Raw genomic sequence first — 25,114 nt, 5'->3', positions numbered from 1 at the left:
GCCCTTGTTAATATGCTACCAGTTACACATATATGTAGATTTGCAGTTAAACGCCAGTGAGGACAATGTGTTCTGATGGGCGGAGTACCAGCAGGCAAAACACAAGGGGAGGAGAGAAAAAAAGAGAAAAGAATTTAAAGAGAGGAAAAAAAATCTAATTTAAGGGTTACAAGGGTGCAGTGCAATATTAGAAAAAAATATATACATGAGTGCTATCTAATCCCACGCTTACGCAAAATTAATATGTCATCAGAGGAATCACAAGTACAGCGAAGATTAATGAAAGGCGCTTAAAAATTACAAGCACGCAAACTGATTTGATTAAAAAATAATCTCACTGGTCATTCTGTAATATTCTTCAACTTATCCGCATCTCTGCTGTCAGATGGTTCTGATTAAAATGGGTCAATGGGAGGCTACTGATAGCATTCACATGCAATCCACACATGCGGCCATTATTAGCAGGAAAAGCCCCACGGTTGAGATGAAAGGGAGCCGGGGCAGGCAGTGCAGGGCAGGGAAGAAGGAGACAGGAGCCCAGAATCGGTCGGTGTATGACTTTGTGGGTGCACATGTGTGTGAGAGTTAGTGTGTGTTAACTGGGAAAGGGTTAGTAAGTGAGGAAGGAGGGTGCCAGAGAAAAAGACCAAAATTAAAGGTCTTACTACTGGAGTCCTTCTCTGTCCTCTTGCCCTCTTGACCTTCCCTCTCGCTCGAGTCTTTGTCCTCTGCTGAGGAGGCTCCTCTGGGTCCCTCGGTGTCCTCACCTGGTTCCTCTACAATTGAACACAGGAAGGCCAAGCAGTTACCCACTGCAGGTTGCTATGTGCCTACACGCTCTCAGAAAAGAGTTCAAGCCAGCAAAGCCATACTTCAGATGACCACAGCATCAGTGATGTATTTCACAGAGATCATTTTACAGCATGCATGACCTCAACTTCAAGATGTTTTACCAAGAATTGATACAGTTTCAATGATCAAATATCTTTGCCTAAAGAGCACACCTTGGATGTTTGTAGCAATCCAGTTGGCTTTGTCAAATAACGTAACATGTTTTCCAGCTAACACTAAAAGTTTAGCCTTGGGGTTCGCAAAGAAACTCATTTTTAGAGGATTTCAGACAACACTGATATTCAGTTCAAGATATGAACACAATATTCACTAAAATACAACATTTTTTGTAGGAAGCATGAAGACCAGTTCTACACTACACATGTGAACCTGGTTTGAAACAGTGGTGGGTGGTGGGGGGGCGCTGTGTGAGATGAGTTCTCTTCCAGGGGCCAGATCACACACCTCTCCAGATTGTTAGCACTAGGCAGATTACACCAGAAAATCTTTCTGGTGCTTGGCCTCCCCCCCTCCCCAACCCCCCGTGTTTAATAATTCTGTGGATCTTCGCTATGCTGCCAGTGGATTAATCTGTTTATGCTGTTAGCTGCTAGGTCGAGGCTGTGCGCCTCTAATCCCTGAAAGGCCCACTGTTCCCTTTCATCCAGAGATCATTTGTCTCTCACAGCGCTGATGTCACATTTTAATGAATTTTTAGCAGGCTGAGTAATGCCAGATAACCAGGCTCTCTTCTCCCTCTCCACCCCATGCCGCTTCCATCGCGCTGCATGTCAGGGTTGGAAGTGGGGGTGAGAGAAAAAGAGAGAGGCCGGGAAAAGTGGAAATATTTTCAGAAGACCCTGCAAGAAATTAAGTAAATTAGGGGAACGTGCAGGGGGGGAAATAGCGCTCAAAGTGCTGCGCTCATCCATTTTATAAAACCTTAATAACCATATAAATTGACCACGAGGTGGCAAAAAGGTCACAAGCTCATTTGCATACAATCACTCAAGTCATTGTTTGGTAAGCAGAGCAGCCCTGGCTTTGGCGTATACATGATATAATTAACCCTTTTAAATTCCCCGCACAGCGCTGGCGCCGACATTTTAAGTGCAACACATTAAGTGGAAATTATATACAGCATGAAATTTTCATGGCAGATGCTGGGCGTGATTGAAAGGAGAAATTGTGCTCTACTCTAGTCCTGATGTTTTATTAATAATATTCTGACAACAGGATGAAATATCTCCTGTCACTGATGGCAGCTGGCTGCAAAAATTGCTATTTTGGTGCTCGTGCAGTGTCGGTGTATTCTAATTCATCCTGCAACAAAGGCAGTGTGTGTGTGTGTGTGCACAGTATGTGTGTGCATTTATGTATGCTTTGTGTGTGGAGTTAGGGTCTCTTCAGAAGCACATGATGCACATGTTCGTACAGCTGTGCAGCAAACTGTAAAAATTAGAAATGCTTGTTTAGAACCATGTACTTCTGCTGTTTTACTTTTCTCTCTGGAAAAAACCCGTAAGCCAGAAAAACTAGCAAAACTGTAACAGTGTGTTTCGGTTGTAAGTGTGGCGCTTGCGCTTCCCTTGGTATATATATAAAATACAGAACTGTATCAAAATAATGTAATAAATAAATGTATCTAAATAATTATCTGCACTGAATAATTTCCCAAATAATTACAAACAGATCAAATTTGAGACTTGATGATCTGTATCTATCTTCCTAGCTGAATCCAACTGTTCTGAGATCAGTGATTTACACTCCCAGGGGCTTAAGCCAATATGAGTAGAGAGGGCTAATCAGAGAATCAGAGGGAGCAAAAGAGCATTGCTCTGAGCTTCACTAGGCAGATGAGACTCAGTGCGGGTGGAGGACAGCAGGGTGGGGGGAGGGAGGCCAGCTGGAGCCATCAAGCCTCTGATCATGACCAGATTTCAGACCAGTTAATAAAGAGACACACCAACAAACACAAACACACACAAACACTAAAGCACAATGTGGCACACTCAAGGGCATGGGGCAGGGCTGTGGCACCTCCCCTTTGCCTCATCCTTCCGTTACCCCCCCCCCTCTCTCTCTCTTTCTCTCTGTCTTTTCTTCTCTCACCCTCTTCTCCGAGCTGGTCTGAGAGTATGTGCAGAGCTGGATTTACTGACCCATTCCCCCTGGCTGGGAAATGAAGTGTCAAAGTGCTAGCGAGTGTCTCTACCTCGAGGGGGCATCAAATTTTTAAGGCTATCGTGGAATGCATTAATAAAACATGGCGTGTCAAGCAAAAGAAAAGGGCAAATTATGAAGGTAGTAAAGGCGGGAGAGAGTAAAAAAAGAAAAAAAAAAAGACAAGCCGCTATCATCTGGGTCTCATCAGACAGTTTTTCCTCTCTCTCTCTCTCTCTCTCTCTCTCTCTCTCTCTGTGCTGTGTGTTACAGCTACTCTGGTATGTGCTTCAAGAGCAAGAGAAATTCCCAGACATGCTTTCCTATACATCATGGCCGTGTCTGCCCTGCGCCTGACCCTGGCAACAGTTTGAGTAATCTGCATGGGCTACAGAGGCTGTGTGTCAGCAGTGTGTGTGTGTGTGTGTGTGTTGTGGTGTTGGTGGTGGGGGGCAGCAACCGAGTATTTACCCATCAAACTTAATGGCTAACAGCATAGCCATGGACACTTTTTACTGCCCTTTTCTACCAGCACCATGAACACATTAGCAACAAGCCCCAGCTGCAATATCCCATTGAATTGAAAAGAGGCAGGTACCCCAACATTTGGATACAACTGTAGGACAGCCATATTCTGCAGCAGTCCAATGTTTCTATGCATTAGCACCAAGGAAACAACTGGCCTCTGCCTGCCTTTGTTTTGTGGAGATGCATTGTTACCATATTCATCCACAGAGAGAGAACAGAGGTGGGGGAGTGGGGGGGTGTCACACGCATGTGGAAATTCATGAATGCAAGTCTGGTAACTTTCATGTCATTAAAGCGCTGGGCCTGTCCTGTGGTGAGAGCTTAATGACGGCCAGGGAGGCCAGGCTGCTCCCTCTCTCTCTGCCCCATGGGTGCCATAACGCCTCGGTCTGGTCATTATCCGCCTGGTAAAGGAGACACCCACTGCACACAGCTCTGGAAACACAGCGGCTCCACAAATGATCGGCCTCATTAAGGTAGATCCTCTTCCTCCACACACTACAAACACACTACATACTCATCTGACTGTTGTGCTGTTTTTTACAGGGATTGAATACATGTCAGTAATAATAATAATAATAAATAAATAATAATAAATAAATAAATAAATAATATTAATAAACACCACATATCTTAGCATTTACTCAGTCCACACTATGCTTTTACTACAGCTTTCACACATTTCGTGGGATTTGCAATCTGCAATCAGGTCTGGTTATGATTCCAATTCCTTCAGTGTCAACTCGAGTTGAGGTGTAAGAAACACTAATTTCACACTGCCTTTGGCCTTTGTGATGTCACATTCTTTCCTCTCTTGGTTTTAATTTGGCCTCTCCATTTTTAAAAGAATCTTTGAAACCTTACACTCTGCACCACTTTGTTAGGGGCCAGATGTAATACTTTCAGGATAATAACCTTTACTGACTTGTTGATCCTCCATCACCACCCCCCTTCCTCGCCTCTCTCTCTCTCTCTCTCTCTCTCTCTCTCTCTCTCTCTCTCTCTCTCTCTTTTCCAAATTTCGGCGTATTTAACAAGCATTTAGATCTTAACCAGATGCTGTTAATGTACCATGTCTAAAATACTAAACATCAACGTGGAGAGTGGGTGTTGCTTCTGCTGCTGCAGCTAAGCCCGGGAGCACAGTACACACACACACACACACACACACACACACACACACACACACGTACATTATCATCATCAGCAGCTAGCATTGCTAAGGATGTCCAAGTAGCTGAGCATTAACCTATATTACATGGCTCTAAGAAGAAGGGATTATTGGTGAAAATGTTTCAAGGGCCTCTCTAATATTTTCAAATCCTTATTCCAAGAATAAAGCCTTTTTTTGGTCCAAGACTGTCTGGCATGCTTTTGTGCTGTGAATTTTAGGACAAACAGTGCACTTATAAAAACGTTACTCATGGCAACCTTAAAGCGTGGATATCGGCTGTTCTCCGGTGAGCTTTGATGTAGATTTGTGATGCCATCTAAATAAACACATTTGTCTCTTTTACACAATTCTTGTAAATAAATGACGCAAGAAAAATATGAATGTTTAATTTCTCCCCAATTTCAAATATGTAAAAATTGTTAGTATTAAAACCCAACATTCAGTGTCCGGTCCACACAGTCCACGTACTATCTTTTGTACCACGTACAGCTGCAAATACAGCGTGTTTCAATTTGACTTTTGTGGTGTCACAAACAACTGCATTACATACTGAAGCGTTAAGGAGTTTTTCAACCTGAAGCACAATAAAAGGCAGAGAATCAGAAGTGAGTTCTGAATTACAACTGCTTTTGATACCGCAAAAATGTTTTAAGTGGCCCACAGGGCAATAAGAAAAATGCCTGAAAAATGTAGGTTATGGACTCTACACAAAATGTGAAGGTTCTGCAGCAATTAAAGATTTTTCCTGGAACAGGAACCTATTATATGTGGGAGTGTATGCACCGAAGCACCAGAGTAGAACACTTAAATGTAAGTGAAAGTATAATGATGGTGTCTTACTCTAGAGTTCAAGTGGTTATAATTCGCTGTCATCTGGGCCTACACAAACACACGGTATAGTTACCACCCCACTGGGTCAGGTTTAGGGTGAATCAGCGTGAGTACAAAGCAACAATCTTCTTCCCATGCTGAGAACTGGCATGACGTCATGTGCTCCAGAGCACATATTGAACCCATTTGGCCACGATCGTACTTTGAGATTGAACTACTGAAGGTTATGAGGACGTTCTCTGAACACGGTGCTCTGCTAGAGCTCAGCAAGCTTTAGAATAACGGCTGTTATGACAGTGTCTTATGGCAGAATGAATATAATCCCAAGGGAGAGAAAATCTAGACAGCTTGCCCATTTGTTGCTGTCAATATATATATATATATTTTTTTTTTCAAGGCGCCTATCAAAAGAGTCGAAAACATAAACTTTTTTTTTTTTAGCAAAATGCTTGTATCAGCACTTGCCTCAATCCTCTTTCTTGTTGTCAATTATTTTCATGCGAGGAAGTCTCTCTTTCTCTCACTCTCTCTCTGCCACCAGCCTCTAAGTCCTCTCGTCAAAATGGATGATGCGCTCACACCTATTATTTCCAGCCGTCATATGAATAAACATGATGAAGATTAAAGCCATACCTTTTGCTGCACCAACAGAAAAAAAAATCTTCCTGCGCTTTTTTTCGCCGACTTTTGTTTTTGCGCCCAAGAGCGCGAGACGATATTAATGATTCCTAATAACAAACACAAAAGCTTTAAAAGAACACATCTTCAAAGGGCTTTCATTGAAAAAAAAAAGGGGGAAAAAAACCTTGGCGCACCTGGATCTTACACAACTAGCCGTACGGATCACCCGAGGCGTCCCGAACAAATCAAACAGGGCATGAACGGGCGGCACGGCCGGGCTTACTGCGCTATTTGAAAATAATTTAAACAGATTCCTGCTCGTTTCGCTCTTTTCCCCCTTATCCTCCCCCTCTCCATTCCTCGTCTTTTATTATTCTCTGTCCAATATTTATTCAAGACATGATTATAAACATCTGCCCGGGTAGCTGTTTCATCTGCACAGGAGCCAAAAAGGCCTGGAAATTTCACACACGGCCGCCAACGTGACCTCGACTCCGACAGAGCACGCTTTTTTCTTTCCCTCCCTTCACCGTTTTTTTTTTCCTTCCTCCTCTCCTGCTCACTGCTTGGCTTCCTGTCTGTGACTTCTAAAAAGCACTGGAGGCCAGGGTTAATGGCCTTTCCAATCTCTGTGATAAGAATTCATTTTGTTCTATTACCAGCAGTTATCGGAGGAGGCTGCAGCATCACTTCAGCGGGGGGTTCAATCAATGTGAGGACCTAATGAAGTAACCAGCTGTAGCTCCATTTCCCTGCTCAACTCTATCAGACAAATAAGACCTATCTGTCACCCATCTGCAGGCTGGAGCTGCCCTGGGAACCAAGAAAAGCCAGTGGACAAATCAGAATGAGCCAGGAGCACAAGACCTCAGATATTCACTCCTTTTAGTGCTTTTCTAACCACTATACTTGGTCTCGGTGTCATTTGTGCATTTCTTACTACTAAAACAGCATACTGCTGGATATTCTAGAATATAGTCCTACAAACCTAGCTTCTTTTGATCCGGTTCTTTTTCCCTTACCCTGAAGGGAAGCTCAATAGTGCTACATGGCTACAATATTGATATAGACAATCACCAAAAGCCACCTTACATCTACTGGTGAAGGAAAAGGGAGTGAGTAATAACATGGATTGAAAATAGTTAAAAAGAAAAGAAAAACAGTAATAATCATCCCCAAAAGCAGATGCTTCGTTTCAGTTAAAATAGTGGATGTCATTGTAGTGGTTAAAATGGGTGCTCGGGCAGTTGCCATGACACTAGATGTGGTTTTGGTCATAACCGCCACTCTGTGGAAGCTACAAACAGGCATGAAGTTCACAGAGTTCACAGTTTCTGAGTTCAGGCTAGCAGCAGCTTTGATTTGAATTTACACCAGAGCGAAATAAGAAAGAAAAAATAAAAAACAATCCTGAAGTAATTAGGCTGGTTGGGCCCTGAATCAAACTGTATTCCCAAACTGGAAGTGGAGTTTACAATGGCCAGGAGAGGACAGGAGCCTGTCTGCTGGCAACTGCAGGGAGATGGCATCCGCATTCGCTACCCTCAACCCCCATAAAAACCTGCAAAAAATGTCTATTTCATTAACCCCTAAACAATATCATATGGGCAGCACTCCCTCCTTACCAGAGCCACACAAAGGAGTACCAACAGACATATGCTTTAAATAAATCAGATTAGGCTGATAGGCAGCAGCCATGGACAATGGGGCCTGTTCTCCTTCTCCTTTACTTTCTCTCTTTGTCTTCTCCTTATTTGTCTGACACTCATACAGGAACATTAATAGTGCAGAATGTCCAGCTGCCAAAGAACTGAAGACCCAGTGCTGTGTGGACAAAAGGAAAGGCAGGAGTAACTGCCAGTTAGTTCATTGGTGCTTAGGACTTGCAAGAAATGCTAATAAACAAAGGTGCGTGATTGGAACAGCCCAGGTTTGGAATCACATCCTAAAAACTGGCTATTTCACGTAGTTGACTCTTAGACCCGTAGACAGTACATGGTCCTTTTCATGCACAGGGTACACTTCTAGGCCATTTACGTCTTTTGGCTTCTGACTATAAATGTACATTTGGGCTAAAATCTGTCAAATGTATTGTAAAAGAATCAGAAATCTGCCATAAAACATGATCAGTGCAGTTCTTCTAAAAATAGCACTGTACTATTGAACACTGCCTACTGTGTCACATCAATATCACATTTTAACATTGAGTTTTTGATCCAGCATCTACTTTAGGACTTCTTTTAATAGAAATGTCTTCCGAAAGACAATGAAAAGACAATGAAATACCCTAGCAGCCATTTTGACACCAAGTGTCATTCACTTTCCAACACGACACCCTAACTGTGGTTTATTGACTGCATTTGAACAAATTTGTTCCTACAAAAATGGAGAAGGAGGAACAGGGCAGGTGGCATATCAACAATGAGTGGAAGGAGGGGATCAATATTTAAATGACTCCACCTATTGATTTAAAATTAACTTTCAATTAAGACATCCGCTGGTCTTTTAACTGCGACACTTATCCACTGAGGGTAAAATAAAGGAACATTTATTGATACCCTTAAACAGCATTGGCCATTTCACCATCGATTTGGTCATTTGTGGCTGGCATTGGTATGCAGCAGGTTCTAACTCTCCCTCTGAGGCTCAGAGCTAATGCTACAGGATTCCATGTCTCAGTGGAAGAGGTTCTCTCTCTCTGCCTTAAATAAATATATAAGCTCAGGACCCATCTCGCTGGACAGAGACAGGGAGATTAACCTTTATCCGGAGCTAAGTCAAAGGCGCGTTATCTGCAGGACTGTTTGGCTCTGTAATTACACGGCCTCCATGTTTGTAGCCGATCGACTGAAACTCTTGTGCTGTGTCTGCAGTCTGGACTAGAGAGAGAGAGAGAGAGAGAGAGAGAGAGAGAGGGCTCCCTACTGGCCTAATCAGGTAACAGACACCTTTTGTTTTTGGAGCTCATTGATGGATGAAATCTTTATCTGTAATATTGATCAGCCGGGACCCTAAACTGTCTATCTTGGCTACTGGAAGGTCTAACAAGATTGCCAACTGGAGTATATCAGTTAACATTTAATCAATGACATCTTAAGACACAGATGCTTTAAAAAGACAGTGTGTTTTCCTCCTGCTTGTGACGATTAGGGAGGATTGCTCAGAACTGAACGTGCACCTTTAGCCTTTAGAGGAGGAAGGGAATGGAAGTCCATTGTCTGCTGGTGCAAGTATGTCAATTCTAGTCCCCCACTGACATTAAAATGTACTTACTGACCAGAGCTTCACAAATAATTGATACCTCTGTCAAACACTTGTTATTTTTCTTTAATGCTAATGTAACATAAAATGTTAGAAAAACACAGGCAGTGTGTGCTCTAACCTCAACCCCACCCCAGACAATTTTATTAACATCCTAATTTAAAAAATGCAATATTTGACTCATATATTCACATACGCACATGCTGCAAAGCAGCAGATCAAATGGAAAGAAAACGTGGACGTTGTATGTAACGTTACAGAGAAGCTAGCTACAGACAGCTCTGCATCCAATGGTTGAAAAGTCCAGGCCATATTAGTAAACAGATCATTTTTTTGCCTCCCTTGCAAATCGTAACAATCTTTGTTGCAATGAAATGTCAGCAAGTGGAGCACAAGATCCATTCGAATTCCTGTTCGGATGGTGTGCTGTTTATGCAGCACTCTCTGCCCCCCTTCACTCACTCTCTCCCCTCCACTCTTCCATTCTCCCTTTCCCCTGGCCCAATTAAGGCCTATGCTCGTCACAGTGGCCACAGCGGCTGCCACTCACGCTCTGACCACAGCGCCTCTGGCCACTCCAATCATTACCTATTCATTTGCTTGCCTGAGCCATCCCTCAGAGGTACAAGCGAGTGGGCTAATTATGTAAAACATTAGTGTGGCAAAGGCCTGTGATTCCTCATCTCCTCCTCTCCTGCAAAGTTTTTTCCCCTTTTTTTTCTTTAATATCTCTCCATGTTTGTAATGGAACAGACACGCAACACTAAGAATGAGGCTTTGGGAATGGAAGATCTATTTTTTTTTCCTGATGACATTGAAGTATTAACTCTTTGCTCTGCGATAAAGTGCTGTAACTCATAATCATGTAATATGAAATACGATAACAGTATTCATAATTATTATTTAACTCATTAATTGACTAATTAATTATTATGGTTTCTTTTTCATTCTAACTCTTTTGTAGTCACCTCCAAAGTCAAGGGATTATGCTGCTATTAACCTCATATAAATCTTGATTATCGTTTTCATTGACATTTAATTATGCAGACATTTTGAAAATGAGGTGGAACTGCACTTTAACATATGACTATTTTACAGACAGGAAGCACTGCCCTCTATGCTTCCTGTTTTGTTTAGCAATATAATTGTTTTGATAAACTATTGCCACTGTGCCACTTTTATGGGAAAATATTTTAACAATAAAAACAAAAAATATATATATATATATAACCCTGACAGCCCTGTCGCTACACTAATTCAAAATTTTAATCCACAGTCAGATGAGAGGGAGGTGAATAAATGCACACTGCGCTGCATGACCTTTCTGCGAAAGCATCAAAACATATCAGGGCGGTTTAATTTGCGAATAATGCGCATGATCTCTTTCTGATTTGCATTTGGCACAATTACAGGGGGATGAGAGCAGTTCTGTGAAGGCAAGGTGAGAGCAGTGTCCTCACTGCCTCGCCTCCAAATAAAAGCACTCGAGTGTGAATGTGACGCGGGAGACCTCTTTCCCCCCCAACATCTAATCACACAACACAATCATTTGGCATATATTATGACAGTAGCAATTACACAAAGGTGCGTGACACCATTATTGCCATTTGCTGGGGAGATGATTATGCTAATAGAGAGATGTACGGCAGGTGGCACACACTGGCAGCTGCCAGCTTGCCGACACATACACACACTTACACGAACACACAGCCCTTCTACCCTCCCACCAGCCCACCCAACAATACGAACAATGACTTAAAACCAGCCAGTTCCAAGATGTGTAATTAGGCTTCACTTTGATTTCCTTATCATTTCAAAGGCCTGGGGAAAAGGAGCAAAAAAGGTAGGAGCAAAAAAAAAGTTGTACTTTGCTTAAATATCAAGAGACACACATCTGCCCAGGTGTCAGAGTAACGGTGTTGAATTCTGTTGTTTTTTATTTATTATTATTTATTTATTTACTTCCTTTCCTCATGCTCTGGCAGCTGCTTTAATAATTTCATCAGTGATGCAGTGAGGTGAGCGGCTCGTACCAGGCATGGTGGAACATAAAGAACGGCTGCCTCGGAGAGAACTGTGCATTCATTAATGTTCATTACTACCTGCATCTGCAATTATGCCGTCTGCCTCTGATGCTAGCAACTGTGGTGTTTTCAAACACACGGCTGCCACTCTCCACACACATCGCCGACTTAATTAGTTCTGCTGGGGGAAATTGTGAAGATGAAGCGGGGAACTTAAACGCCTCCAGGTTTCAATAAGCTACAAAGTAGTGCATATGAAACCTACATACATACACACATACATACTGCACAACAAAAGTGTGTGGACACCTTGGGTTGTTTTGGAATTGCTTGCTGTAACTTTTGAATTAAAATAAAGTTGTTGTTTTTTTAAACAACACGATATGTTCAAGTTTTTAATCATCTGCAGTTGAAGTGTTAAAAGCATTTTGCCAGGCCGCCTCAATGCTGCTCTATAAGGAGTTCGGAATACCTGGAACATAAAGGCTCACTGGGCTTGGGTGGATTTGCATGCTGCTAATTCTTTTGGCCTGGCTATTGAAAGGGAATCCCCTCTTCATTTCCCTCTCCCAGCATACACTCTGGTGGGGGGAAGCCCTCTCCTCACCTCTGCATGGAGCCTGTCTCAACATGAAAGCCCTGGAGATCCCCGCCAACAAAAATCAATGTATGGATGTTCAGAGCAGTTTTCAAGGTTTTGTAAGACAAATCTTTGGAGCATGAGCTGGTTTAGTGCTATTGAGCTGGGCTTCGATCAGCCGGCCTGGGTGAATAATGCGAAGGGGCTTGCTCACTTTAGCAGCACTCAAAATGAAGACGGCAGAGCCAAGTCGGCCTGCCACATACATCTCTTCAAAACCGGAGCAGCTCCAGCAGCCCCAACAACCTTCCTTAGGCCCCGTCCACACCGATTCATTTATTTGTTAGCGGACCTTTTTTGTCTGCGTTTTGGCCACCTGTCCACATGAACACAGTGTTTTAGGTCACTGAAAACTGGGGATTTTGAAGACACTGTTGTCACTGTTCTCATGTGGAGAAAACGGATATTTTCTGAAACACTGACATCACAGAGCGTGCCTGTCTCTGGCTTAAATTCAAATAGCTCTTCACTCCCTCTATAGTGAAGTACGTAAGTCATTAAACTACAATGGACATGTAGCTAGCACTAGATTTTAGATTCCCACACATGAAAAATATAAATGATGCTGTATTAGAAATATATAATGCACTATTAAGATCTAGATTCAGTAATATCATGACTGAGTGCACTACATAGGAGTATGGAGTGATTTGGGATTAACGCCTGTGTTTCTCTCATGCATATTGGTGTTTTGATGCCTTTGTTTAAGAGATACTATGGCCACCTACAGGACAGGCATGATAATGCAGCCATTTTCATATTCGTCTGGGACAGGGATATTTTCATAAACGGAGAGAGAAAGATGTCAGTTTTTTTTAAATAAACGGATCCTTGTGGACGGGCCTTAATCTAATGCCAGATCCTGCCACAGGGAGACTGAGACTGATCCAGGATGAGAAACGCATGTTGTATTCCACATCCTAACAGAAGCCATTGTATCTGCTGAACATTCTTCTGCTAATTAGGAAAGAGCCATGATTAAACATTAAAAGGGAGCCTATTGTCTGTAATTGTCATGGGAGCGGGAATGGAGACGTCACATGGCTGGCTCGACGAGCTAATGAATTAGATCAATAATGAGTATGCATACAATGTTTTATAACCCGAGGTAAGGGAGAGGGGAAAAAAAATCCAGCACAAACAAAATTACTGAGATACACAATAATTAAAATAATACAACATGACATACTTCATAAAGAGCGCTGTTAGTACCTCTGTTGACATGGCTACAGGCGAGACGTGGCATATATACCATCCTTCCCAGTAGGAGTCAGCTCATATTTTGAGGTAATTAACTTTCCTATTGTTTTTGAGGCAATTAAGTAAACATCAGTTTTCATCAGTGTGGAAACCGTCTGAAGCCTACTCTCACTCACTCTACCAGAAGACTGTGTGCTACATTAGCATTCTTCTGCATGAAGATTATGAACAAAATTCTGTTTGTCTGTGTATGTAAATATATTGAATGAAACATACATAATGACCATGGGTTTTTCTTTAGCTAATATTTCTGAATGCCTGTGTGTTAGTTTGTGTGAGAAACTTAAGTCAAGCGTTGGCCAGCTGACAGGTTTCAATTTCAGATCGCTGATTATTTCACCTTACGTCCTCTGCCCAATTCCATGCATGCCTAAATCTTAAGATTCTCCTCCAGTAACTCCATCCACTCTCCCTTCTTTTTCCTAACGCCCATTACACTCCCTCACTCCTTCACTGCTTCCTGAAGAGTGCCATCTCCCCAAGCTTAAATAGCAGAAAATTGCCCTGCTTTTCCTCGGCCCATCTCCTCCATTTCTATTAACCTGCGAGAGAACAAAAGGCACGGGCCTGCTGGTGTGTGAGACCTGCTGATGGGCTGCTGATGGACCAGGAGAGAAGCTGCTGCCCACTACTGCCCGCTACCTCTGATGAGGTTGTTGCACTGGGAATGGCTACCACTGTTTACCAGTGGCCGCCAGCTGAGATGTTGCAACTTGGAAGATAGCTTGCTTATGTCCACCAAGCTCATTAACCTGAGAACGCTATCAGCAGCTGGACACTGCAGAAGTTCTTTATTTAAAAAAAGGAAAAAAAAAGAATGATAAAAAGTTTATACAGAATATTTTTGGGTTCAGTCCCAGCGACAAGGCTGATGACATAAAAGAGGCTGCTCCAATAACAGCACAGGGCCTTGTGTAAATTTACTGTGATGGCAGAGAAAGAACAGGCCACTCTTACTCTGCCCCCCCTCCTCCTCTTTTGCCTCTCCCTCCCTCTTTCTTTCCTTCTTTTTGTACAGAGTTATTATAGGAAGATAAAAGCAACAGTGATGTTGTGACATGAGCCCCTGTTAGCATTGGGCTGGAAAAAGTGAAGATGAAAGAATGTTCGCGTAAAATGATGATTGCTCACATGGCCCTGATTCCAGGCTTTAATCTCCTGCTGCACTCAGAGTTCCCTCAGTGCTGGGCTTGGTCCGGACAAGGCAAAGAGGCCCAAGCTGGACAGTGGAATGGGTGAAGCCAAACAAACCATGGCTTGATCTATTTATTTTACATGACTGAAGAGCATTTTAGTAGTTTATCACTGTACAAAATCCATCTATTTTTTCACACCAACTGAAAATGATATCTGGTCTAAAGTTACTTAAAATAAATATCCATATGTATATTCATTTCAAGAAAGTTATTATTCTTTTCCTGTAAAATATCACTCTTATGTCTAAGATAATGTCAATTTAGTACAAAATTTCTACCATAATAATTTTGCTACATTGAAAATACAGGCACTTACCCTAATGTAAAAGTCTACAGGATCAATACAATACAAGTAAACTATACTGGAAACACAGCAGTACAAAATAGTAACTGACTTCTTCAGAGAAAAATTTTAAAAATCCAAAAATGGCTCCCACAGTTCATTTTAACAGGTACCTACCAACATCAAACGAAGAAGAAAACGCTGCTAGCTGGGCTCTTTATAAACAATGCACTCCAATCTAATAAATCAGATGCATTTTTATTAAGCATGGAGGTCCTCTGATGCCTTGGTTATTCATAACAGGCCTTGCGCTGATGAAGATTGGCTTGTTAAGGCACTGGAGAAGCAATTAATGTGACAGGTCAGCAGGGCCTGGATGTGTACATTTATTTAGACAAGCACTCTCCAAAGTGAATGTCCTTATTAAGTGCCACCGCTCACCTCTCTATTCTTTCTGCTATGGACGACAGGGGTGAATGTGAGCGCAAAAAAAACAACATGTCGGAAACATTGGGGGGGGGGGGGGTGCAGTGGGTGGAGCTAAAAGAAAAACCTATTCCTGGAGTGAGGGGCGATTTGGTAATGAACCTTTCAATTCACTCCTGGGGTAATGCATTCTGACTGGTGCATTAATTACTCGATAACATCCCATCAAAATGCAAATGCAGCACTTGACCCACGAGAGCGTCTCACTGGCTGTTAACTCACGGGGCTTTCTGCATGCAACGTCTGTTTTCTTTTATCAAACAGAGAGCGCTGTTTCCACATTTAGTGAGGGAGGGAGGGGGAGACACTGGGGTCCACCAACCAACCCAAGACCTGATACCCCCAACAAACACACACACACACACACACATCAGGCAGAGCTGGGCCCGTTGGCTGACACTCCTAATTGCGGCACTTGGAGACAACGCGCCTCTCAGATAGAATATTTCCCCTCTGCCATGCCATGATCTGACAAGCTAAAGACACTGCTTTAATAGCCTTGCAGAGGGGCAGGAAGTGAGGCGGAGGGAAGTAGAGGAGGTTAAAGGACAGAGAGTAAAATGGGGGAGAAACACTCTCCCAACAGCGAGTGCAGCTCAGGCCTTCATTTAACAGAATCCCCAGCATCGCCTGGTCACGTTGCTGTCTGTGAAGAGTGTGGTTTGTTCTCCCTGTGTCTGCTCTGGTTTCCTCTGGCTGCTCTGGTTTCCTTACACAGTCCAAAAACAAATGTTGGTAAGAATGTGTGGTGCTCTGTGATTGGCTGGCAGCCCTCCAGGATGTATACCTGCTTTGTGTCCATTGATTCCGTGTAAGTTCTGGACTCACACTAGTAAAAGAGCTACAGAAAATGAGTGAATGAGCTATAGGCAGAAAGACGGCTAGCCACATCCACAATGCCAGAGTGAAGGGACAGTGCTGGGATACGCAGCACTTAGGGATGTCCAATTCAGCCCTTAAATGGCCACATAATTTCTCACCCTGGTAGATGCCTAGTTGAACGAGGTATTGTGCAAGAAAAGTCCAGTTGATGCGCAATGAAATACCACCGATAGAAGTAGAAAAATCTCATTGACTTGAGCAGGTAACCCTCAAGCAGGAGATACCTTTCTATAATGTATAATGATTCTAAAATACACATTATGACTGTGTTTTTAACCTCACACTTATTCATAAAAGAATGCCGCAGACCTGGAGGGAAACCCTTGTTTCAGGTATCCTTGATTATAATTGTGAGCGGTAAAGTGGATCTCAGCGGCTCTGAAAGATATAAATGAGCACTTAATCACCCCGCACTGCTTCTGAATGTTGGGAATGTTTCTTACACCATACATTATGCAAATGCCTTCGTGCCTCTCTTGCACACCTAGACACAGTGGGGGAATAATCAGCAACCCTGCTCACTAATGACTGCACTTAACACGGCCCATTGTCAGCTCACCAAGTCCCCCAAGATTGTGTGTGTGTGTGTGTGTGTGTGTATGTGTAACACTCTTAATTCACATCAGATGTAATAACAGTACTGAAGAAAAACCACTCCAGTTCATATGGACAGACTAATAGGGATGCACGCAGTACAACAACATCAGGATTGCACACTTTTTTTTGGTGGCAAAATGGACACACACACACACACATATTCGCACGCCTTAGGTCCCCCTCCTTCACGCAAACAAATTAAATGAAAATCCAGCATGATTGTAGAGTGGAGCACTCCACTTAAGCGGCCCTAGTGTCTTCTGATTAAGAGAAAAAAGCCTTCGCCCCGGAGATAATTTTCATAAAATAGTGGTGCCTACTGTACTGTCTGATGAGTTGCACGTCTTTAATGCAGGCCTCGATGATGGCGGGGAGAGATACCAGGCAAGGAATCATCAGCAGCTGCTTTCGGCTCTCTCTGATAGGGCTCTGATCATGCTCGCCTTTCATTTAAAATAGTGCCGATCCTCAGGACAGACTTCTTTTCATTTACATACATTAGCAGGGTTCAAATGTGGCGATAGCTACGAGCAAATTTTCCTGGTCAACGTACAAAGTCTATTACATATGCAAAAAAGCTTCCCATGATGCAAAAAAAAAAAAAAAGATTTTGAAAATGAAAAATGAGAGTCAATAAAATCATAATTCCAGAGAATGTGAATCATTCAACTTCTTATTTAATACACATTATATTCAGCATGTCTGTTTGTCTTTGCTGTAGGGTTGAGGCTTTACCACTAGTCGGCCTGAGGCCTGAGGAGGCCACAGATTGGACCATGATAGGTTGGAACAGTGCTGCTAAGAGAACATGACGACAGCATTAAGTCGAAATTCCCAGCTGTATTAGAGCCTGACGGGCTAAAGCTGCAAAGCTTCCAACGGTTAGCGACGATTAGGCACGGCTAGGGATAATCAATACTGGCTATCAATTCCATACTTTGTACTGATGGATGAGGTGCAGGAGGTAGGGGTAAGGGAAAAAAAAGCTCTGGCTGAGTGAGGGGGAGAGAGAATAAAAAACACCTTGTATACAATCCATGGGGTAGATATCAGCTGTGTTCGAAATGACCCCATGCTCACTATTCCCTACATTGTTCGCTATATAGTACACTACAATAGAGAAGTGAATTCAGGAGGGTAGTGAATGATTACTACAGGATTAACCTTGCAATGCCTTCATCTGTCCCTGAAGTAACCTGAATAACAAAAACATGTTTAGCAATGTAGCTAACCTGCTTTCCATACCACGTTCTACCACGTTCACTAGTAAGGTCTACTAAATTGTATAGAGGTTTCCATTGGTGCCCTCCTTAGATAAACATGTAAAAAAGAAACAAACAAACAACATAGTGTGTTTTGTGTAGCCGCTATCTGCTATGGTATATCAGTTGTACACTACTTATTACGGTGCGCTGTCGTATTGTTTGACGCTGTTGAAAATTGTGTACTACTAGGCACTACTATTCAGGCACTACTACGCAATGGCAGAACTCCAAAATAGTGCACTATTTAGGGAATAGGGCATTGTTTTGGATACACCCACATCTACTGTCATATTTCCACCAAACAAATCCTCTTTTTAACAGTTGTGCACACATGCATCTAATCAGATACAATGATGGAGTCTTCAGCAAATGATTCCATACAAGCATTTACCATTAATTTGCTTTGGCTTTAAAAGATACATAAACAGATAAATAAATAAAGCAATACTGCTAGAGTCCACCCACACACAGGCCTGGTCCATTGAATGAGGGGCAGGTTGCAAGGTCAGTGGAGTGAAATGAGGAGGGAGGGAAAAGTGTGGGGGGGAAGGGATGGCGTGATGGCTGGAGTCAGGACTAATTACTTGCAGGCAGGGCTACGCTGTGGAGGAAGGGGTCACTAACTTTAGCCTGACACCTGAACGCCATGGCCATCACAAGCTCCCAGCCTAATCAGGAGTGATAGGACTCGGGCCCCACACTCTACAAGAGATGATAGCTAATGACAGGGGTGTTGGACACATAAACATTGCACTACCACTGCTGAACCATGGTATGTGCATGTGTATATGTGTGTCTCTGTGTGCCCAAGCAGAAATCCATCCATATCATCACACATTCATATTAACACTAGTCTTGTGTTGTACTGCTTTAGGCAATCAGTTAATTGCTGCTTTATCTGAGCTCCATGTTGCCTGTCTCTGCGCTTTGACAATGCCTTGTCTCTCTTAATGCTCTGTGACAGTAAGCATTGTACTATCTGCTATGGTTAGTGTCAGTGGTGTCGGTGCACAATAAGAAAACACCGCCAAGCAATTTGCCTCTCCTGTTCAAATTAAGGCCACATCACGGCTCCTACTGCTAATTCCCCAACTCCGACATCACCGGTTCCATTACTATTTACTGCTTACACCTTCTCCTAGGTCACGTGGGGCTGTACTTTAAACCAGCTATCCCTCTTTTGTCACCAGCCAGCTATTCAATGCACTAAGCTAGGCTTATTGTTATTGTTCAGGCCAGAACAAAAAAAGGATCTGCTTTTTTTTTTTTTACGTGGGTAAATAGAGGCTGCCATAGCACCGCAGCTGCATTTCGCTTCTAAAGGTATCACGTTCTCGCATGTCTAAAAAAGAGCTGCTTTAGAAATTTGCTACCTGCTTTTCAACAGCAACAAAGGCATGGGCAGAAAAGTGAGGGGAGCAAACGTAAAATAGCTTTTTCATGGGAAGAATTAATACACATTAGTATGCAAGGAAAAAAAGCATCCCAAGGATCCAAAGGAGGGCTTTGTATTGTAAATAAGCATAAATGGCTGCAGTCAGGTATGTTAATGTGGATAATCATTGCAATTTCTGCGAATTATAACTGTCAGTGGTCACAAACACACTATGAAAACATGAGGTAACAATTTAGCTTTTGTATTACCCGTTTTCAAAAAAAAAAAGGGGGGGGGGGTTCTTTCTGAAAGAAAAACAGCAAAAAAGGAAGACTCAGCCCTGAAACATGCATGCCCTTTCAAAAATAGTTTAAGGCTAGCTGGCCGTTTTCAAAACTAATTTCGGCCCTGTGCACGCAAAACCCACAGAGTAATTATAATACGGTGGTGGGAGGAATTATTCAGAAATGACTCTATGTTGAGAGCTTGCCATCTGAATCTTTTTGCTAAAATTCCTAGTCTTCAAATAATAAAGCTGTATATGAGGATTTAACCTGTGGTATGAAAACTGATTCGAGTGTCCAGCATTGTCTCCATTTAATGATACTGTAATATAAACTCAGAGGCCAGCTATAGCTCTCCTGGGACAACTTATGTCCGTGGAACCAAAGTCTCTGTTGACATATGCAGGCAATGCTTTCCCATAGGATGGCCTATTTCTAGAGGACGACTTGTTTACTCTTTTGGAGGACGCTCCTAACATGGCGTTATTGGCCACGTTAAGTACTGGAGCACAACTTGAATGCATTACTGTGCCACAGCCTGTTCTTGTTGCCAAGGCCATTCTAAAGGAAATGACTTTTTGACTCTGAATGCTCAGATGAGCAAAATCAACAGTCATGGGAGTGTTTGTGCTCCTGAAGGAGCTCCAGGAGGGCTTGTGGCTGAGTGAAAAGCACCCTCAGGTAAGACAGCGAAACAGATGTGGTTGTGAAGAAAGCTAGCAGCCCTGGCCTGTGTCTCTAATCACAGTGGAATGTGGCGGCCGCTGTGTCCGCCCGCTTTGTGTGAGGAATCAAAGGAAAATGGATGCCCTTGCATTAGTACATCACCCATGGCTAACAGAATGATGAGACCGATTTGGCTGTATATCATATCTTACACTCCACTGCCTTCCCATTTCAGTCTATGTAATGGCCACAAATTATGGTTACAAACCCCTGGAAAACACTGTCTGGGGAGATGATCTTGAAAAGTAACTGCTGTAATTGCCTGTATGCCCTCGGAAAGAAAAAAAAAGAGAAAAAGAAGAAAGAAAAAAAGGGACCATTAAAACGACATCCGTGTCATCGCAATGAAATGCAGACACGGAAAGAAAGCAAATGAGGAATCAGCTGCAGAACAAAGAATTTCAGAGAATTTCTTTACTAACTGCAAAACGAGTTAAAGCAGGTCTGACACTGTCTACTTTCATACATGTTTGTGTCACGCAAAAGATAAGGAACCCATCCCTCCTTTTCTGCTCACACATGGACACAAATATAGCACACCCCCACTCACCACCACACACATACACAAAAGCATGGCATGTCCATTAGTGCGTGTTGTTGGCCTACAGCTGCTATGTAAATGGTTCTCACTCCAGTGCTGGTAATTTGGCCCTGGTTGGAAACCTCCTGAAGCATTATCACTCAGAAGAAACAAAAGAGCCAGGGCGGGCGAGCTGGGCACTTTCGGCTTTCAGAGCGGATCAAGCCACAGCATTTAAAGACTTGTTCATCTCCAAAGTCAGGCAGACCCTTTGTCTAAGCATGAGCCAAACAAAGGCCTCCTCTCTCTTCTTCCTCCAGTTCTAATACATGTTTGGGGGTGGGGGGGGGGGGTGGTGAGGAGGGGGCAGTCTGATGGGGCTGGGGGTTGTGGAGGGGGGCTCTCAGAAATAATTACCTCCATAAGATCCCATCTCCACTCCCTGAGCCACGGCAAAATGGAGAAGCAACCAAAGGATGCAAAAAGCCCTTTATGCATGGCCTAGCTAACCCATCAGGCAATTTACAGTTGAGCTAGAGGCCAGGGAAATGGGTTCCCCTCTCCACACGCACACAATTACATACTTCTCTTCTTGTCCGCCTTCTTTAATGGTAAAACGCACACAATAATGTTTTTATAAAATGTACGTATGTGGGACCAAAATATTATATGTATGTATGTATTATGTAAAAAACATATATAAGGAAAGCTAGGTCCCGAATGTATCATATATATACATACACATACTTAAATATGCAATTACACGTGTGTGTGTGTGTGTGTGTGTAATAAAAAGCCTACTCCTAAACCTAGCAATAACTTGTAACTAATAACCAAAACAGAAACTATTTATTTTATGTGGAAAAAATAAAACATCATTTGCCTTTCACAATGCCATTAATTTTATTTATTTTGTGTATTTAGTCTGATCAGGATAGTTTTTGTCTTGCAAATGAATGAAATCAAGCCCATGTAGCCCTGTCATATATTTGCACATAAATGAATTTATAAAAATATTGAGAATATTTCCTGTACCAGATTAAAAGGCAGAAACTTGATATCTAGGATGTTTTTTTTCTTCCATGCTGCCAACACTGTAGTTCTTTCATGTATTCTAAACAATAAAGCCACCTCTACTAGAGGACAAAAAAAAGAAAACTGCTCAGTTCAAGAGTTCGCAAAACAAAACAGCGCATCGGGACAAACCCTTTGGCTCAGCATGTAGTGTTTTACACGTTTTTATAGGTGGGCCTTTATATAGCACATCTGTGTTAAAAAGCGAGTGTGCAGGGGCCCACATGCGCAGGGCTTAGATTACAGTGATTTACAAATGGGGAACTCCACTTCAAAAACATGTTTAACCACATAACCCCCCTGCCTTTCCAAATTCTCAGCTTCATGATGTTTACCTTGTGTAAATGATGAGTCTTGTGGGCCCTGGGCAGGGGGAATTACGGTCGCCCTGGGAGATCTGCAGCCGGATTCTCAGGGAGCGCTTTAGAGCGGGATATTACTGTTCACACAGGGAGCTGACTGAGAGAGCTTCGGCCTAGTTGGTCTCCTTTGGCTAATTTAGCACACTGGACTGGAGACATCACATTCATTATCACACACTGCTTCAGACAGAAATTACAAGACTGTCTGGACTATGTATTCACTCTTCTGAGAAACACAGCTCCATTTCTCCTACTACAATGGGACTGTATGATGCTTTCAGCGCTGAATGTCTCATTAAAGGTGTTTACAGTGCCAAAAGTTAGAGACCACAGTTCACTTATTAAATTTCCAGCCAAAATGGCCATCAAGTACAAGACACTCATTAGTAAAGATTAGGCGCACATATATAAAAAAGAAATGATCAAAACTGATTACAACTGATCAAAGTGGACGAATTAAGCCAAAAATTGAATAAGACTTCCCTGTCAGTTTTTATGAGCTGTCTATGTCAGAAAACCTGGGATAACATGAGCCATTCTCAAGCCGCTCCCTGTTTTCCACAATAAGGGGCATCCGAATATCTCCAATCATCACACCCACCTTCATGCGAAAGCACAAAGGAAGTGCTAAGCCGTGTAAAACAGACCGAATGAAAGTGGCAGAATAAGGGAACCAAATGAAAAAGGTGAGGGAAGCAATAAGAGAACTTAGCAAAAACAGCAAAACCAGAGTAGAGAAATAAAAGGCAAAAATAAGATTCTGTGTATCTGTGTATTCTTGTTTCCGGGTGCTGGGCGTTTGTGGTGAGCTGTGTACAGCAGATTATCACATAGAGGAACTGGCATTGAAACCAGTCAGTCTGAACCTGGCTGTTTAGGGGAAGAACCGTGCTGTGGTACTTGAAGAGACTTTTATTGGAAAAATTGAAATTGAAATTAAACTCAGAACATTAAAACTCAAACAAAATGTTCTTTAGGAACCAACAGTTGTTCTAATGGCTTTGCTCCTAAAACGTTTTGGCAAATGTAAAGTGAAGTCTGTATAGCTGTAAGACTTAATAATAAGCCCTGTGGAGCACTAGCTTACTGGTTTATATTTAGTTTAATAAAATTAATGCCTAAGTGAGCTTTGCTTCCGCTCTCTTGTGTTTGGTCTATGATTAAACATTTGGCTACAGTGGGCTGTGTGTGTCCATGGCTGTGGCTACTAACGCAGCTCAGTTTTAATCCTCCATTGCTGTAGGTCTTCCAAACCTCACCCTTAATTATCCCATAAAAAATAATATCAAAAATTGTTGAAACAAATTCACTCTCATGTACATAAAGTCAATGGCATTATAACCTTTATTCCCAAATGGCGTTATAATTATTGGCATACTGCCAGAAAGTTGTTTTAAAGTGAAATATACAGGTCAGCATTTAAATTAATCCCCCCCCCCCCACCCTCCCTCCTCACAAAACTGACTAATGATCAGAAAGTGCTAAACTCAGGAGTTATACCCTGACGAAGGCCCTACCACCTCCTTTAACACCCAGCTGTAATTCTGTGCAGGCTGAAATGTTGCTTACTCCAGGACCTTTCTCTGGAGCGCAGCCACAAATTACTGCCATCACCCACCAGGCACCAGGCCCAGTCCTTCAGCAGCATGGGCACCAGTTACAGACCCCCCCCCCCCCCCCCCCACCGCCATCTCTCTGTCCCACAGTTATAACCTAACTACATTTTTCACTACTCCAGACATTTTGGAAGCTAGTATATTTGTCAATCTGTGGTAAAGTATGGAATCATTTTATTAGATCCTTAAACTTAAGGCAACAATTATAGTAGGGAAAGCAAACAGCCAAAAAACAATAAATATACAATTCAAAATAAAGATGCTGCTGAGTGACCACCATAGAGCCCTGACCTGAAATGAATATGTTTGGGAATACTTGGAAAAATGGGACCAATTTCTAAGACTAAACCTCGTGATATTCTGATATATTTAGTTAAAAAAATAAATAAATAAATACATAAAAACATAAATATTATTCAAAAAACAATGGCAGCTGTTATAAAGACAGAGACAGACATATTGAGGGCTGATAATATTGAAGTTATTTCTATTTGTTGGAGCTTCTGTGGAATCATCTGTTAAATATACATTGTAAGAAAAATGTATATAATAGACTTTTGGACTTTAGGAGAGAAAAGTAAGTAAATTGCCAATGATTTCACAAAACCAGTCAATATATGCTGTTGAGGACTCTCCTGCAGTCGAAATGTACATTACACTCCAAAATGCATAAATGTGCTTGTAAATGAGACACAACAGGGCGGCTAAATATCTCTAAAGGAATACTGCTCTGTAACATTCAGTCTTTCCATAATATTTAGCTATTATTGCAGTTGTTTCAATTACAGAAAATAAGTGTTGCCATGAATCAATTTCCTAATCCTTTTCTGTTATACCCCCTGTTAGAAAGCACTTCAAACACTGAGATTATGGGGTTAAACTACCTGAAAAATCTCCCTCCTACTAAGAGCTGGAACAGTAAAAAAAGTTTAACACCACCCCCTGCCCTTTGTTCAAGGCTCTGACTGATTAGAGCTGCTTGCAGTTCACCCTAACCAAGCATTCGCTTGGAATCCAAACATTTAGCTTTAACTATACTACCTGCTAAATACACACAAGGGGATTGTTTTACCCCTTATGTACTCTCTCCTCAGTCAATGCTTTCTTCCCTGCCA

General features: G+C 42.3%; 1 protein-coding gene across 3 annotated transcripts in view; it reads right to left on the bottom strand.

The window, feature by feature from the left end:
- Positions 1–25,114, bottom strand: part of zfhx4 (zinc finger homeobox 4) — an 83,402-nt gene that overhangs the window by 15,941 nt on the left and 42,347 nt on the right. For 2 of the 3 annotated variants that reach the window (XM_066662575.1, XM_066662584.1), the window contains exon 5: positions 666–776. The exons of the other annotated variant lie outside the window; for it this stretch is intronic. In XM_066662575.1, the coding sequence (XP_066518672.1) occupies positions 666–776 (111 nt within the window). The remainder of the gene's footprint in view (positions 1–665; positions 777–25,114) is intronic. 3 annotated transcript variants of the gene reach the window in all.

Source organism: Hoplias malabaricus, chromosome 1, assembly GCF_029633855.1.
Source record: "Hoplias malabaricus isolate fHopMal1 chromosome 1, fHopMal1.hap1, whole genome shotgun sequence".
NCBI classification, from domain to species: Eukaryota; Metazoa; Chordata; class Actinopteri; order Characiformes; family Erythrinidae; genus Hoplias; species Hoplias malabaricus.
The sequence above is the reverse complement of the archived record's forward strand: the minus strand, read 5'-3'. Positions and strand labels throughout refer to the sequence as shown.